Source organism: Archocentrus centrarchus, chromosome 18, assembly GCF_007364275.1.
Source record: "Archocentrus centrarchus isolate MPI-CPG fArcCen1 chromosome 18, fArcCen1, whole genome shotgun sequence".
In the NCBI taxonomy this organism is placed as follows: Eukaryota; Metazoa; Chordata; class Actinopteri; order Cichliformes; family Cichlidae; genus Archocentrus; species Archocentrus centrarchus.
The window spans coordinates 7675311-7690124 of NC_044363.1; the positions used below are offsets into that span (position 1 = coordinate 7675311).

A 14814-nucleotide genomic window follows, 5' to 3' on the forward strand; every position below is an offset into this window, starting at 1 on the left:
GTGTGTGTGTGTGTGTGTGTGTGTGTGTGTGTGTGTGTGTGTGTATGTGCGTGTATATACACTCCTGATCAAAATCTTAAGACCAGTTAAAAAATTGCAAGAATTTGCATTTTGCACTATTGGATCTTAAGAAGGTTCTACGTAAGTAGAGCTTTACAAAGCTAAAAGAAGAAATCGGCACAAGAGACAAAAACTTTTGAGCAGGGAATTTATTGAAAACTGCATTTACACTCAAACAGGATTTTTTCAGCTGATCAAAAATTTAAGACCGTAGCGTTTAAAAGCCAAAAGCTGTGCAAAAATTTGGATTCCATGTCATTTTCTGTCAAGTCTTTACACTCTCAAGACCTCCTGATGGCAAAAGCAAAAAAGTTCACTGACTTTCAATCAAGAATCAAGAATCAAGAATGCCTTTATTAGTCCCACAATGGGGAAATTGCACTTAACAGAACACCCATCCAAAAACAAACAACACAGAAGGGGAGGACAGATGTCTGAGGTCATGCATCCGTTTCTCAACGGCACTACCTTTAGCAGAAGACAGAAAGAGATACACTGGGATAGGTAGGTTCAAAAAAATCATCTCAAACTGTGTTCATAATGAACACCTTACTTCCGGCGCCGCGCGAGCAGGCAGCCAGTTTCAGCAGCTCCGCACTCATTCCGTGTTTTTTCTCATTTTGTTTAGTATTAGATGTGTTTTTGTGTTTCTGTATCTTCTGCTCTTTTTCCTCATGATGGAGCAGACTTTTTTCTGGAAAACTTTGTTTTTATTTACCCTTTTTATGGTGTTTATGTTTGGAGACTGCGAGAGTGGCCACGCTCCTATTGTTTACTCTCGGGACCAGCTGATCTCCATCGGGAGCTCCGCTGTGCCTACTCCTGCAGAACGACTCGATATTCCCCGCGAACTGAGAAGGAAGAGACGCGGGAGACGTGCGGGCATAGGTCGTCGTTGCCAGGGGAGAAGGTACAGGCCCGTCATCCCGTCCATCATCATGGGAAACCTGAGATCTCTTCCCAACAAAGTGGACGAGCTGGCGGCGCTAACGCGACATCAAAGGAGCTACCGGGAGAGCAGCCTCATGTGCCTGACGGAGACGTGGCTAACCGAGCTAACCCCGGACTCACACATAAACATGGACGGCTTTCATTTGATCCGTGCCGACAGAACCAAGGAGAGTGGTAAGAAGAGGGGCGGGGGTCTGGCTGTGTTTGTGAACGATAGATGGTGCAACTCCAGACATCTAACCATCAAAGAGACGCTCTGCAGTAAGGACATTGAACTGCTCGCTGTTAGCTTGAGGCCGTACTATCTTCCTCGGGAGTTTTCACATGTTATTGTGATAACTGTGTATGTGCCGCCCTCTGCTAACGCTGCTGCAGCCTGCGATGTCCTCCATGCTACTACCAGCAGACTCCAAACACAGCACCCACAGGCCCTCTTTCTGATCTCAGGGGACTTTAACCACGTCTCCCTGTCCTCCACTCTCCCCACCTTCACCCAGTATGTCACCTGCCACACCAGGAATACCAACACACTGGATCTACTGTATGCCAACATCAAGGAGGCATACAGCTCATCACCTCTGCCTCCCCTGGGGGGCTCAGATCACAACCTGGTTCATCTCCAGCCTGTGTACAAACCCTTGGTACACAGAGAACCAGTTGTGACACACACAGTGAAGAAATGGTCTGAGGAGACTGAAGAAGCTCTGAGAGACTGCTTTAGCTCCACTGTGTGGGAAGAGCTTTGTGCCCCTCATGGGGAGGACATCGACAGCATCACGGACTGCATCACTGATTACATCAATTTCTGCGTGGAAAACACTGTGCCCACCAGGAGAGTACGGTGTTTTTCAAACAACAAACCCTGGATCAACTCTGAAATAAAGGCTCTCCTGAAGGAGAAGAAGAGAGCCTTTAGATCAGGAAATAAGGAGGAGCTGAGAGCCGTGCAGAAGGATCTGAGAAGGAAAATCAGGGATGGAAAAAACATCTACAGGAAGAAGATGGAGGACCAGCTACAGCAGAGCAACATCAGTGGGGTTTGGAGGAGTTTGAACTCAATTTCAGGCCACAAACCAAGCCCTAGGGTTGTGGGAGACTTAGAGTGGGTGAACAACCTGAACCAGTTCTTTAACAGGTTTGACCAGCCACCCACCCCTCCCCCAGCCCAGTCCCCCCTGCTGTCAGCCCCACCATCTTTAATGACTGCCAACCTTTCTTCTTCTTGGGACCTCACACCTCTCAGCTCTCAGCCATCACCCACCCCCTTCACTTCTGAGGACTCCATCTCACAACCCCCATCCCCCACCTCCATCTTGTCCCTCTCAACTCATCATGTGAGGAAGGAGCTACGTAAGATCAAGGTGCGAAAGGCTGCTGGTCCAGACGGCATCAGCTCCAGGCTCCTGAGGTGCTGCGCAGATCAGCTGTGTGGCATCATGGGATACATGTTCAACCTGAGCTTGAAGCTGGGGAAAGTACCACAACTGTGGAAGACCTCCTGTGTGGTACCGGTACCAAAGACCAAACATCCAAAGGATCTTAGCAGCTACAGGCCGGTAGCCCTGACATCGCATCTAATGAAGACCCTCGAGAGGCTGGTCCTCAACCATCTACGCCTCATGGTGTCGTCTTCGTTGGACCCGCTGCAGTTCGCCTACCGGCCTGGCATCGGGGTGGATGACGCCATCATCTACCTCCTGCACCGAGCTCTGACCCACCTGGAGAAGCCTGGAAGCACTGTGAGGATCATGTTCTTTGATTTCTCCAGTGCTTTTAACACCATCCAGCCAGGACTTCTGAGAGACAAGCTGGAACTGTCAGGAGTGGACCACCACATCTCCGAGTGGATACTGGACTACCTCACTGACCGCCCACAGTACGTGAGGACACAGGGCTGTGTCTCTGACAGGCTGGTCTGCAGTACGGGGGCCCCACAGGGAACTGTGCTGGCACCGTTCCTCTTCACCCTCTACACTGCAGACTTCTCCATCAACTCCCCACACTGCCATCTGCAGAAGTTCTCTGACGACTCTGCCATAGTTGGCCTCATCACAGGTGAGGATGACTCAGAGTACAGACAGTGGACTCAGGACTTTGTGGACTGGTGCCAGCGGAACCACCTCCTGATCAACGCCGCTAAAACCAAGGAGCTGGTGGTGGATTTCCGCAGGCGCAGACCCACCACACGGACACCGGTGAACATCCAGGGAGTGGACATTGAGATAGTGGACTCTTATAAGTACCTGGGTGTTCACCTAAACAATAAACTGGACTGGACTCATAACACTGATGCGCTCTACAGGAAGGGTCAGAGCAGACTCTACCTGCTGAGAAGGCTGAGGTCTTTTGGAGTGCAGGGGACACTCCTGAAGACCTTCTATGACTCTGTGGTGGCATCAGCCATCTTCTATGCAGCAGTATGTTGGAGCAGCAGCTTGTCTACAGCTGAGAGGAAGAGGATAGACAAGCTCATCAGGAAAGCCAGCTCTGTCCTAGGATGTCCTCTCGACTCAGTGCAGGTGGTGGGAGACAGAAGGACTCTGACCAAAATAACATCACTGATGGACAAGGTCTCCCATCCCATGCATTTAGGATGCAGCAGTCAGTGACAGACTGCTGCATCCTAAATGCACAAAGGAGCGTTACCGCAGATCCTTCCTCCCAGCAGCTGTAAGACTTTATAACCATCACTGCTCCCAACAAAAACCACAATAGCCTACACAATGTAGGATAATATATAATATACTGTAAATAGTCCGGCCTGTTAAGGTTCAACACACAGGCACATCATGTACATTGTATATAGTGTTATTATTAGTAGTATTAAGGTTAATATTGTTTGTTGATTTTATATATATTCTTTTCTTAATAGTGTGAATTATTATATCTTTATTTATATTTATAATAACTGCGGCTGCTGTTACACCCAAATTTCCCCTCTGTGGGACAATAAAGGCTGTTTCTTCTTCTTCTTCTTCTTCTTACGAGGTTCCAAAAAACACCTCAGCAAAAGCATATTGCACATATAAAGCCAGGATAGCAGTATGGTGGGTAGGGTCAGGGTCAGGAGGGGATGCAGACGGAGACGAGAGGGTGGGGGCATTGTGGAGCCCAGATGCCAGCTCCTAGCCAAAACAGTTCGCTGATAGTCATGGAAGTTCATCAGTGGCCGTGGTACACCAGCTCCAGCTTCACAAATCACAGAGAGGGCTGAGGGGGGAGAGCGACCGTCACACATAGCCCTGGAGAGATATGGTTGCCAGCCAAGGCCGGCTAGGGAGCCGAATTCCTGATAATGCAGATATTGTTTTGGAACAGGCTGCTTGTTTTTTCAACAGCCTTCAGTCTCACTGGGGAACCATTCAGTTATCCAATATTCCAAATTCATTAGTTACCGTCCTCGCCGTTCAGAACTGAACCTTATCTCCAGATCGAACCCCTCTCGCCTGCGAGCACGTTCTACCCACCAACTAGGGTGGGACTCTACGGCTCAGGTCCAACAGGCTTTGAGTCTGAGTCTGTACGGCTCTGGACAGCCCGTCCACCTGAGTCGGCAGCCTCTGCAGATGTTGAACTGCCGCCCAGATTTTCTTAATTTCCCGGTAAATCAGGTATCCTCTGAGCCCAAACAGAAAAGATACCGCTACCAAATGGCCAAATATGTAGGCGTCTTCCACGTCTTCGACCTCGAGGGCTGAGAAGCACACAGGTCTCCACGAACTCCAAGAATCGATGACGTATCCTGTTCCACTCGGACACGCAGGCTCCTCTTTCCCCGATCTCATAGTGGAAAAAATTCGATCAGTGGTGGTGAAGGCCCAGTTTTTCAGATCCATGTTGCTCTCAGTCTTATTCTTATTCGGACAGTGTGTAAGAGACCAGTGACGTGCGGTGAGGGTCGTGACTGGTGAGGCACTGACGTCATCACATCAGATTTACAAACATATAGCTTATTCACCATTTGATTGGCAACAGTTGTTTTGTTTAACATTAACATAGTCTGAAGCAAACCTTTTAGCTCCGGTGTTGGTCTTCCTTTAATTATTATCTTCTGCTTCGATTGAAAGTCCAGTTTAGAAAATTCTTTCAGTTGAGTTATGTAATCTTCCATGTTAAACATAAGGCCAAGCAACAGGAAAAACTAACTGGCCTTGCTAACTGTTTATGGTAGCTTGCCGCCGAGGAGTCGTAGAGTCCCTGGGATCACCAGCGCCCCCTACCATGAGGCACGAGAACTGCGTGTCTCACCTAGTGTCTCTTCGCAGCAGTTTCATGATCGCTCAACACAAGAATGCATTACACACACATACAGTTGTTAATGAAAAAAACAAAAAAAAAACTGTGCATTATATACACCAGCTAAAATATGGAAATTTAGTTCATATAGTAAAAGTGTTAGAACATTTTAATAGCCACATGCAAAGGGAAAGTAATCCGGTCTCACTGCATAGCATGCCAGCACAGTTAGTAGTCATTGGCAATGACTATACTGAGCCGCACCACGGATTGCGCAATCCGTGGTGCGGCTCGCCGGGCTGGTGCCTCACCGTTCGTCTCTTAGTATTTGACCGGCAAATGCGAAAATTCAGCGATTTTGAAAAAACTAATCTAAAAATGGTGTAGTTAAATGGAAAAGAACTTTAAAATACAAATCACTGAATGAATATAACCATTTAATTTATTTTTTAATTTTATATTTCCACGATGACAGGTGAGGCCGTGCCTCACCTGCCTCCCCTGACTGCACGTCACTGTAAGAGACGCTCTCACAGCAAGCAGCAAGCGGAGAGATGGGGAGGGCAGGGAGAGAGGAGGAATGCGACCGTCTCCGTCAAGAGCTAGAGCAAGTCAAGACTTTGAACGTGGTAGGATTGTTGAGCTGCATAAGCAAGGCCTCTCACAACGTGCCATCGCTGCTGAGGTTGGATGCAGTAAGACAGTCATTTTGCATTTTTTAAATGATCCTGAGAGTTATGGAACAAAAATGTCAAGTGGTAGACCCGAAAAAATTTCACCAGCACTGAGCCGCAGGATCCGATTGGCTGTCTGTCAAGACACGGGACGATCCTCTACCCAAATTAAGGCCATTACTGGTGCTGACTGCAGCCCAATAACCATCAGACAGCATCTGCGAGGGAAGGGTTTCAGAAACAAAAAACATCTTCAAAGGCCACGTCTTCTTCAACACCACAAAACTGCCCGTTTGGACTTTGCAAGGGTGCACCAAACATGGGACACTGAAAGGTGGAAGAAAGTTGTCTTCTCTGATGAGAAAAAATTTAACCTTGATGGTCCTGATGCCTTCCAATATTACTGGCATGACAAGGAGATCCCACCTGAGATGTTTTCTGCACAGCACAGTGGGGGGGGGGGGGGGGGGGGGGGGGGGGGGGGGCATCATGATTTGTGGTGCGTTTTCCTTCAATGGAACAATGGAGCTTCAGGTTGTGCAGGGGTGTCAAACAGCAGCTGGCTATGTGGAGATGTTGCAGCGGGCATCCCTCATGACTGAGGGCCCTCGTCTGTGTGGTAATGATTGGGTTTTTCAACAGGACAATGCTGCAGTTCACAATGCCCGCCTGACAAAGGACTTCTTCCAGGAGAATAACATCACTCTTTTGGACCATGCTGCATGTTCCCCTGTTGCATGTTGGAGTTGTAAACACAACTACAACACTGCTGTCATCTATTACACACAGCAACTCACAATTCAACACACGTGTCCAAAGATATGAACAGACCAACTGGGCAGGATAACAGTTTAGTGTGCAGGTGTCACATGTGCATCTACAATCGACAGACACATCCAGAGAGGCAGAGGAGGAAGAGTGCATGTGAGAGGTGACATACAAGGAGGAAGGGGATGAGGGTGACCGAGAACTGTCATCACCAATGAGATGTGGGCAGCCATTGTAAATCATATCATATCCATGGGATGACAATGAGGGAAGCAGGACAAAGAGTCCAACCCAATCTGAGCAACCCAATCATCAGGACATGCACTGTTCCATGCTGTACAACATCTGACACACAGTATGCCACACTTCAAGTACTGTGATGTTCATTACAATGCAATATACACTGACAATATACATTAGTAAGTGCACTCCCCCTTTCTGAAAATTAAACAATGAACACATGCGGTTGGCAGGATCTCCCTTTTTACACATGTAGGAGTCCCTGGCCAGCGGGGTGGCAATCTCAGCCTCTGTGCAGCCATTGGTAACTTGGGGGGGGGGGGTCCTCCATGGTCATGCTAACCTGGGGTCATACAACACCAGACACCTCTTCCTGGTCTACAGGATTCCATGGGTGTGTGTGAACAGCTGGATCAGCAACCAGTGCTTCCTGTATACGTCAGAGTTTGGGACAGTGTGAAGTTTCACCCTGCCGTCCAGACATGCGAGTGGTTCGCAAACAACCAGCGCCCCATCCCCCTTATAACCCATTCCTCAGTCCAATAGAGGAGTTTTTCTCTGTGTGGGGGTGGAAGATGTTTGACCACCAGCCCTACACCAGGGAGAATATATTGGAGGCAATGGAACACACTTGTGACGATGTTACTGTAGAGTCCTGTCAAGGCTCGATTTGACAACAAACAAATTGCCTGTGATGTGGCTGGACCACTCACACAGACATGATGGTGCAGGCTGAATCTGTGTCCTATAGTGCTGTGCTTTTCATTTGCTATTGATTTTTATTTTTATTTGTCTACATTCAGCACTGTCATGTCACTCTATGTCAGTATTTCACTGTACACACTTGAAATAAATATTTTCTTTTGACTACATGCCCTGGATGCTGTCTTAAATTATTTGATGTAGTGTGTAACAGATGGTTTGTTTGAATATATTTTTTACTTGCTGTGTGCGTGATCTGACTGCAGGTTTTGGTTTTGTACACAGGCAACCGAATTTTGTAGTGATGGTTTCATTTTGACAGAAAACTCTGGGGTTTTGTGTTTCAGATTTTGGGGAAATGGATGGTTGACTCAGGAAATGTTTTTTAGCAATTCAAAAAAATTTTAATATACACCATTTTTGTTGTGTTAAAATAACATGTACATGCAAAAGAGTATTCTTAAATTGAAGTCTACATAATTATAATTACATAATTAGTCACTATCCCCACTCCAACTTCGTTACTTGGACATTAGTTGCATTGTAAGTGGAAATAGTTCAACTCAACTAATAAATGAATTACTTCATACTAAACAAGGCACAAGGTGTTGGAGTTATGGTATAAATTCCATTCTGTTTATTATAAATTATCATATCTTCTGTTTGTATATTTTCTATAAGTTGTTTTATGTGCATATGATACTGTTGTTTTTATGTTTGAAATGGGAACACGTGGTGGTATTTCTTACAAAGGAAGTTGTAGTTACCTGCAGGCTGCTCTCAGCCTGCAGAGAACACATATAGGATACGTGTCTCGTATACGCCATGTTACATGCGCACATGTCACAGTATGCTTACGACCATATATGGTAAGGAAAAAGCCAAGAATGTTGTTTATTACATGCTGTAAACTGTGTTTGATGTAACCCACGTGATCTTATTGTGAAAATCCGAATAAAAGCGCTGCGCAGGAAGCAGTTCGCCGGGACAGACAACTTCCGCTCAGCTGAGAGCTGAGTTCAAGGAACGGATCTCTCCTCCTTGCGCAAGTTCAAAAGAGTTGTGTGTTTGTTCTCTGAGTTTTTAAAATGATCTGAACCTATCACAAGGTAACACAGAATCTCAAATTCTGCTATCACGCATTGAAAAAATGATGCTAAGGCAGTCCATAAAAACAGACTCATTCAGAGAGAAATAAATTCATAACATGCAGTTTAATGTGACGGCTCCTGCCCTTTACTCTCAAATTTTCTTATGCGTTTCAATTTTCTTGTGGGTGCCAACTGGGAACAGCTCGGCCCTGCCATCCCAGACCATAAAGCTGTTAAATAAAAGCTGGCCCTTTTTTTTTTGCCTCCTGCTCTCTGCCATTGTACTGTAGTTGTTTGTAATTTTTTGTTCATGTTGTTTTCTGCACCTTATAGCATTTGCAAACATCTCCACACTCAAGCACACCCTACACCACTAACCCTACTGGATTTTAAACCACATTCTTTAGTATTTAAGTTACCTAAATATAAGTTATGAATGAGTTTTTTAAAACTACTGTGTGCCCACCCATCATTCATGGCCTTATAAATAAATCAGGTTGTGACAACAATCACAATTCAATTAAATGCAATTCAATTTTATTTACATAGCGCCAAATCACTTCAAGCAGTCGCCTCAAGGCCTTTTGTATTGTAAGACAAAAAACTTAGAATCACAGACAATCAAATTATCTAATGGTGCTAATTAGCTAATGGTCATCAGGAAATAATAAGAAACAATTTGATGTTGATTTCATAAATTAGTTATTTCCTCCACATACCAGAAGATGACACAACTTAGTTCTGGATAAAAAGTTTGTGTGTGTGTGTAAAAAAAAAGCACTTGTATGAATATGTGTGTGAATTTTAGTTCTGCACGCCTCACTTGTCTCAGTTAAGAGTTCATGATTCAAGAAAAAGAAAGAAACTGGACAAAAAAGGCATCCAAAAAGAACACAAAAGATCATCTCAGGTGTCAAAAAAACCCCCAAAACAACAAACTACAAACAAAACACAAAAAAACAAAACAAAGGTAAAACAAAACAAACAAACAAAAGAATATTCATGAGCCCCAAGAATTTCTGTCAAATATTCTGCAGACTGGAAAGCAAAAAAGTTGAACATTTTGGAAGTTTTAGTGTAAAATAACAGCATTTCATAAAAAAGAGCATCGTAGCAACAGTCAAACATGGTGGTGACAGTGTGATGGTCTGGGGCTGCTTTGCTGTAATTGATGAGACCGTGAATTCTGCTTTCTACCAGAAAATCCTGAAGAAAAACATCCAGCCATCATGTTATGCCCTGAAGCTCAAGTACATTTGGGTTATGGAGCAGGACAATGATCCAAAACACACCAGCAAGTCCACCTCTGAATGGCTCCAAAAAAAAAAAAAAAAAAAGCACAAAATGTTTTTTCACAGTGACGTGAAAATTATTGCAAAAGCTTGATTTGCAGTTCTTCTCTATTTAAAACTGAACATTTGCAATGTATCCCCAAAACAAGTAAACCTGAAAAAATGTCAAAAAGCTTCAGATTCAGGTCATCGCTCTCTCAGTAGTCAGAGGCCTTTTTTGCTGTCATTGACCTGGAAGTCAAATAAAAATGTAGTGTTAGAATCTGTTTGGCTTGCTGTGATACCTCTTTAGCATGTTGCTATAGTCAAAAATTAAAGAAAAAAACAAGAAGAACAATAAAAATATCAGCACACCTCTGTCATTCCTCTGTTTTGCGATAGTAGCATATGTGGTTTTGTTTGGATCAGATTCATCTGTCTGTCTACAAACTGACAAAGAGAAACAAATCAACAACTGCATGTAAAAACCGCGTGCACTTTAACCCTAAAGCTACAAGTAGGGAGCTAAGCTGCAATTACTAAACACCCACATACACACAACTTTAGCTGTGTCAAAAAAACGAACTGGCTTCTTGAAACATGGGTATTCTGGTTTCTGTGCTTCATGTCCGGCTGTTTGAATATTTATTAATATCAAGTGAAGTGCCTACCACAGTGTTTCTTGCTCAGGTCAAACTGATCTGTACTAAAACTGCAATAAAAGATGGTAACCACAGCGAGCGTGTTTAAAAGTAACAGCATGCCTGTTCTGCTATAAATAATATTCAGGTATATGAACAGAGATAGAACATGGTTCGTTCACTTTTGACCTTCAGAACATCTTTATAAAAAGATGCTGTGAGATGCACAACACTCTCGCTTCAACGCTGACTGCTATAAAGAAAAAAAAATGTTGGTCTATTTAAATGGATGCAACTGAAGACTAATATAAAATGACTAAATAATCCATCCATCTAACATATTTGATATGCTCTCTGCTTGTGTCAGTGAATGGTCCAAAAATAACTTACCTCGCTCCCTCTTTGGTTTAACTGTGACAGCAGCATATGTAACTCTGTCTGGATCAGCTGCGTTTGCCCCCTGACGACCTGAAACAATTTAAACACGTCAGATATTAATTCAACAGAAGATGCAAAAAGATATTAATGGCTAAATGAAGCTGAGATATTATGGCATTATAGACAGGCTGTAAAAACATATATATATTAGACTCTAACAGAAGCCTCTATTACAATGTACTTACTGTCATTCTCACTCACAGTGTGCTCTAAACAAGATAATACATAATAAATACCTTTTTTCTTGTTTTTTCTGACATTATCACATGTATCCATGTTTAGATCAGGTACCCTGACATCTTCATACACTGAAACAAATAAACATAATATATATGTATATACAAGTAATATTGCATAGTAGTAAGGTAGACATAAATGCAAAGTTATGCTAAATTTGAAATTTTTACATTATTTGCATTCTATTTACTTATGAGACTCTATTATGAAGAATTTAAACTGATGCCTAAAATTGAGAGACAGTCTTGATGCCTTCCTTAAAATAACTACCATCATTCATGAGGAGTAATGACTAATAGGCTACTCAACATACAGTTTAATCTTTAATCCTTTTATATAACAGTATTGTATGCAATGTGGTTTCTGTTAATTGATCATGTGAGTCTCACCTGGTGTGGATATCTTGGAGGAAACACACACTATTAGATAAAAAAAAAAATAAATAAAGAGATGAAATGTGAGAACCGAAATGAAACTGGTATATCAACTTAAACTTACTTAATAAGCCTTATGACCTGTACTGTTTGTTTCACATATTGGTAGTGAATGTCAATATCTGCCTATGATTAATTATGCTTGAATTGAAATGTGATGGGTTTTACAAGTTCTTCATAGAGATATGTGGAAAAAAGTGAATATTTTTTTATTCCTTCTACTTCACAGCTGAATGAGATATTTCCAATACCTCTGTGTTTCCGGCAGTAAAATACTCCCACCACTATCAGCACAGCTACACCCAAAGTGGTGAAGACAGCCGGCAACAAGAAGGTAGACTCAGTGGAGGTAGCTGTCTCTTGAAGACTGTCTTGATTATCTTGTGGGATTGTTTCTTCAGGTGCTGGAACAATATAAGCTGTTAACACAATAAAAACAGTCAATAAATACAATAAATAAAATATAAAATTACATGTCTGTTAAATGGTAATTTCTCACCCCTGACAGCCAGCCAGCTCTCTGATGATTTTCCTTGGGACTGAGAAAAGCTGCACTTGTACAGTCCTTCATTAGATTTGGAAACATTGTAAATTGTCATCTTTCCTGTGTATCCAGTATCAATGTGGTGGCCATCTTTATAAAAATCAGCTGCGAGATTGGAGGAAATTCCTTTTTTTCTACAGCTCAAAGTGACATCATTTCCCTCCATAACGGGAAAAGCAGGAATCTCTAGGAGCACATCTCCACCTTGGAAGCAAGAACAATTACATTTGTAACAATTTTAACTGAAGATAACTGTAAGCCATTTTTAACTGTAGTCCATTTTGACTTTTTATGGAGCCTTGGCAGATAAAAATATTTGATAAATAGGAAATTACCAGTTACCAAACCTACTAGTGATAGTGATATTGACAGACTTGCTTTTCTCTCCATCTTCATTTTCACACCAGTATTCTCCACTGTCTGATGTAATGGCAGGTTTAATGTCCAAGGTTCTTGTTGATGTTTCCCACTGAGTTGAATTTAAGGCGAGCTTTTTGATCACTCTCCATTCTGCTGGGCCATGAAAGCCACTGCAGTTTAATGAGATGGTGTCATATTCAAAGAACTGCAGTGTATTTGGATGAACATGAAGATGAGCTCCTTCTGCTACACAAAAAAGAAAAGAAAAGAAAAGAAAAGAAAAGAAAAGACAATCTTGTGACTTTTGATATCCACTGATCAAAGAGGTGCTGAAGTGAGATCATGAAATACTGTGTTACATGAGGAGCAATGACAATAAAAATGTTCGATTCAGCATATAAAATGCATAGAATAACTACCTTATTCTTTATAGTTTATATATGAAAAAACTTTCACTTACATTTCTGAGCATGGATACATTTCTGATCTTCAGCTGTGAGCAGAATCAATACTATCACCACTGCAGAGACAAAAAAAAAAAAAAAAGCTTAATCATCAGTTACTAATGATATAATTTGGATATAATTAGTGAGGAATTTCAACCATATACCCATTTTTTGAAAAAACATACACATTGCAAATATAGAACAGAATAGAATGACTTTAATGTCATTGTACAGGGTGTGCAATGAGACTGGAGACTGAATGAAAGTTGAATTAATGTTTTGAAAAAAAAAAGAATTAATCTTAAGATAACTGTGATATATTATGTAATCATATACAATAATCTTAATGAACTACACATTCATTCACAATCATTCAAAATTAAATGCTTAAAATATTACAATATCTAAAAACCCATGCAGAGTTCTATTGTCTGTTTTTTTCTCTCCTGCTTTCCTAATTGAAATTATGGTGGGAATATTTTATATTAGTAAGATATGCTTTGTATAATTTTTTTAAGGTGCCAGCTGAGAAGGTTAAGAAAAAGACTTCCTTTAAATGTGAGGTAATACTCGTAAAAGGCATATTTGCAAAGGAGTGTCAATTATCCATCCTGGCCCTAACTCTTTAAAGACAAGTGTGACTTTGAAACAAAATGTTTTATGCGTTAAAGTTGTGTGTAATACAAAAAGATGATATAGTTTATTCTGAAGTTGAATTTAGATGCAAAGAGGAATGAATACTCACTCAGTTTGATACAGAGCCCTGTGACCTCCATGTTACCTCTCACGCGTCTTAATATATCACTGACTAAAAGCACAATATGACAAATGTGAATATGTTGTACTTCCTTTTTCCTGTTCAGAGTAGAAGCCACAGGGGCTTCTGGGGATTTTTGAAGTTCTATTTTGCTTCTGAGTTTAAGGTACAAAGAACAGGAAAGACAAAAAAGTTGTAGTTTATAATGTATCTTAAACAGCACTAAACAGCACAATTAATGTCATTTGAGAGACCACATAAAGAAGTATATAACAGATTATAGTTAACTCTCGTTTGCTCATGAATATGTGACTTTCTGGTTCAATGTTATGGCACTGTAAAAGTAAAATAGTGGAGTGCCCACTCTAACTCAGGGACGAGTTCCTGCCCCAGGTGGAGGAGTTCAAGTATCTTGGGGTCTTGTTCATGATGGATGGAAGGAGGGAACGGGAGATTGACAGACGGATCGGTCTGTTGTGGTAAAGAGGGAACAGAGCGTGAAAGCAAGGCTGTTGATATACCAGTCAATCTACGTCCCTACACTCACCTGTTATCATGAGCTTTGGTTAGTGTGACTGAAAGAATGAATACAGAAATGAGCTTCCTCTGAAGGGTGGCTGGCTTCTCCCGTAGAGATAGGGTGAGGAGTGCAGCCATTTGGGAGGGGCTCAAAGTAGGGCCGCTGCTCCTCCACATCGAAAGGAGCCGGCTGAGGTGGTTTGGGCATCTGACTAGGATGCCTTCTGGGTGAGGTGTCCTATGTATTTTGTACTGGGAGGAGGCACCGGGGCAGACCCAGGTGAGACACACTGGTGAGATTATATCTCTCAGCTGGCCTGCCTTGGAGTCCCCCCGGATGAGCTGGTGGAGGTGGCTGAGAAGAGGGAGGTCTGGGCTTCTCTGCTTAGGACTCTGCTTTCAAAAGCTTTTCCCAGGTAAGTGGGAAAAGGCTGCACCCCACTCA

The 14814-nt window shown here is 42.5% G+C and overlaps 1 protein-coding gene across 1 annotated transcript; it reads right to left on the minus strand.

The window, feature by feature from the left end:
• Positions 1 to 153: 153 nt before the first annotated feature.
• LOC115796650 (high affinity immunoglobulin gamma Fc receptor I-like) lies at positions 154 to 14407 on the minus strand. The gene is made up of 10 exons (XM_030753012.1): positions 14398 to 14407; positions 13839 to 13901; positions 13108 to 13167; positions 12639 to 12893; positions 12243 to 12491; positions 11995 to 12162; positions 11699 to 11728; positions 11309 to 11380; positions 11025 to 11102; positions 154 to 161 (listed from the first exon to the last, which is right to left on the minus strand). Exons 1-10 carry the CDS (start codon positions 14405 to 14407, stop codon positions 154 to 156), a joined length of 993 nt encoding a protein of 330 aa, XP_030608872.1.
• Between the last annotated feature and the right edge of the window lie 407 nt (positions 14408 to 14814).

Coding starts and splice junctions, on each gene's coding strand:
- LOC115796650 (XM_030753012.1), bottom strand. Junction 12,894..13,107: donor ATGTATCCATGCTCAGAAAT/GTAAGTGAAAGT, acceptor TTTTTTGTGTAG/CAGAAGGAGCTCATCTTCAT. Junction 11,103..11,308: donor CAGAAAAAACAAGAAAAAAG/GTATTTATTATG, acceptor AAATTGTTTCAG/GTCGTCAGGGGGCAAACGCA.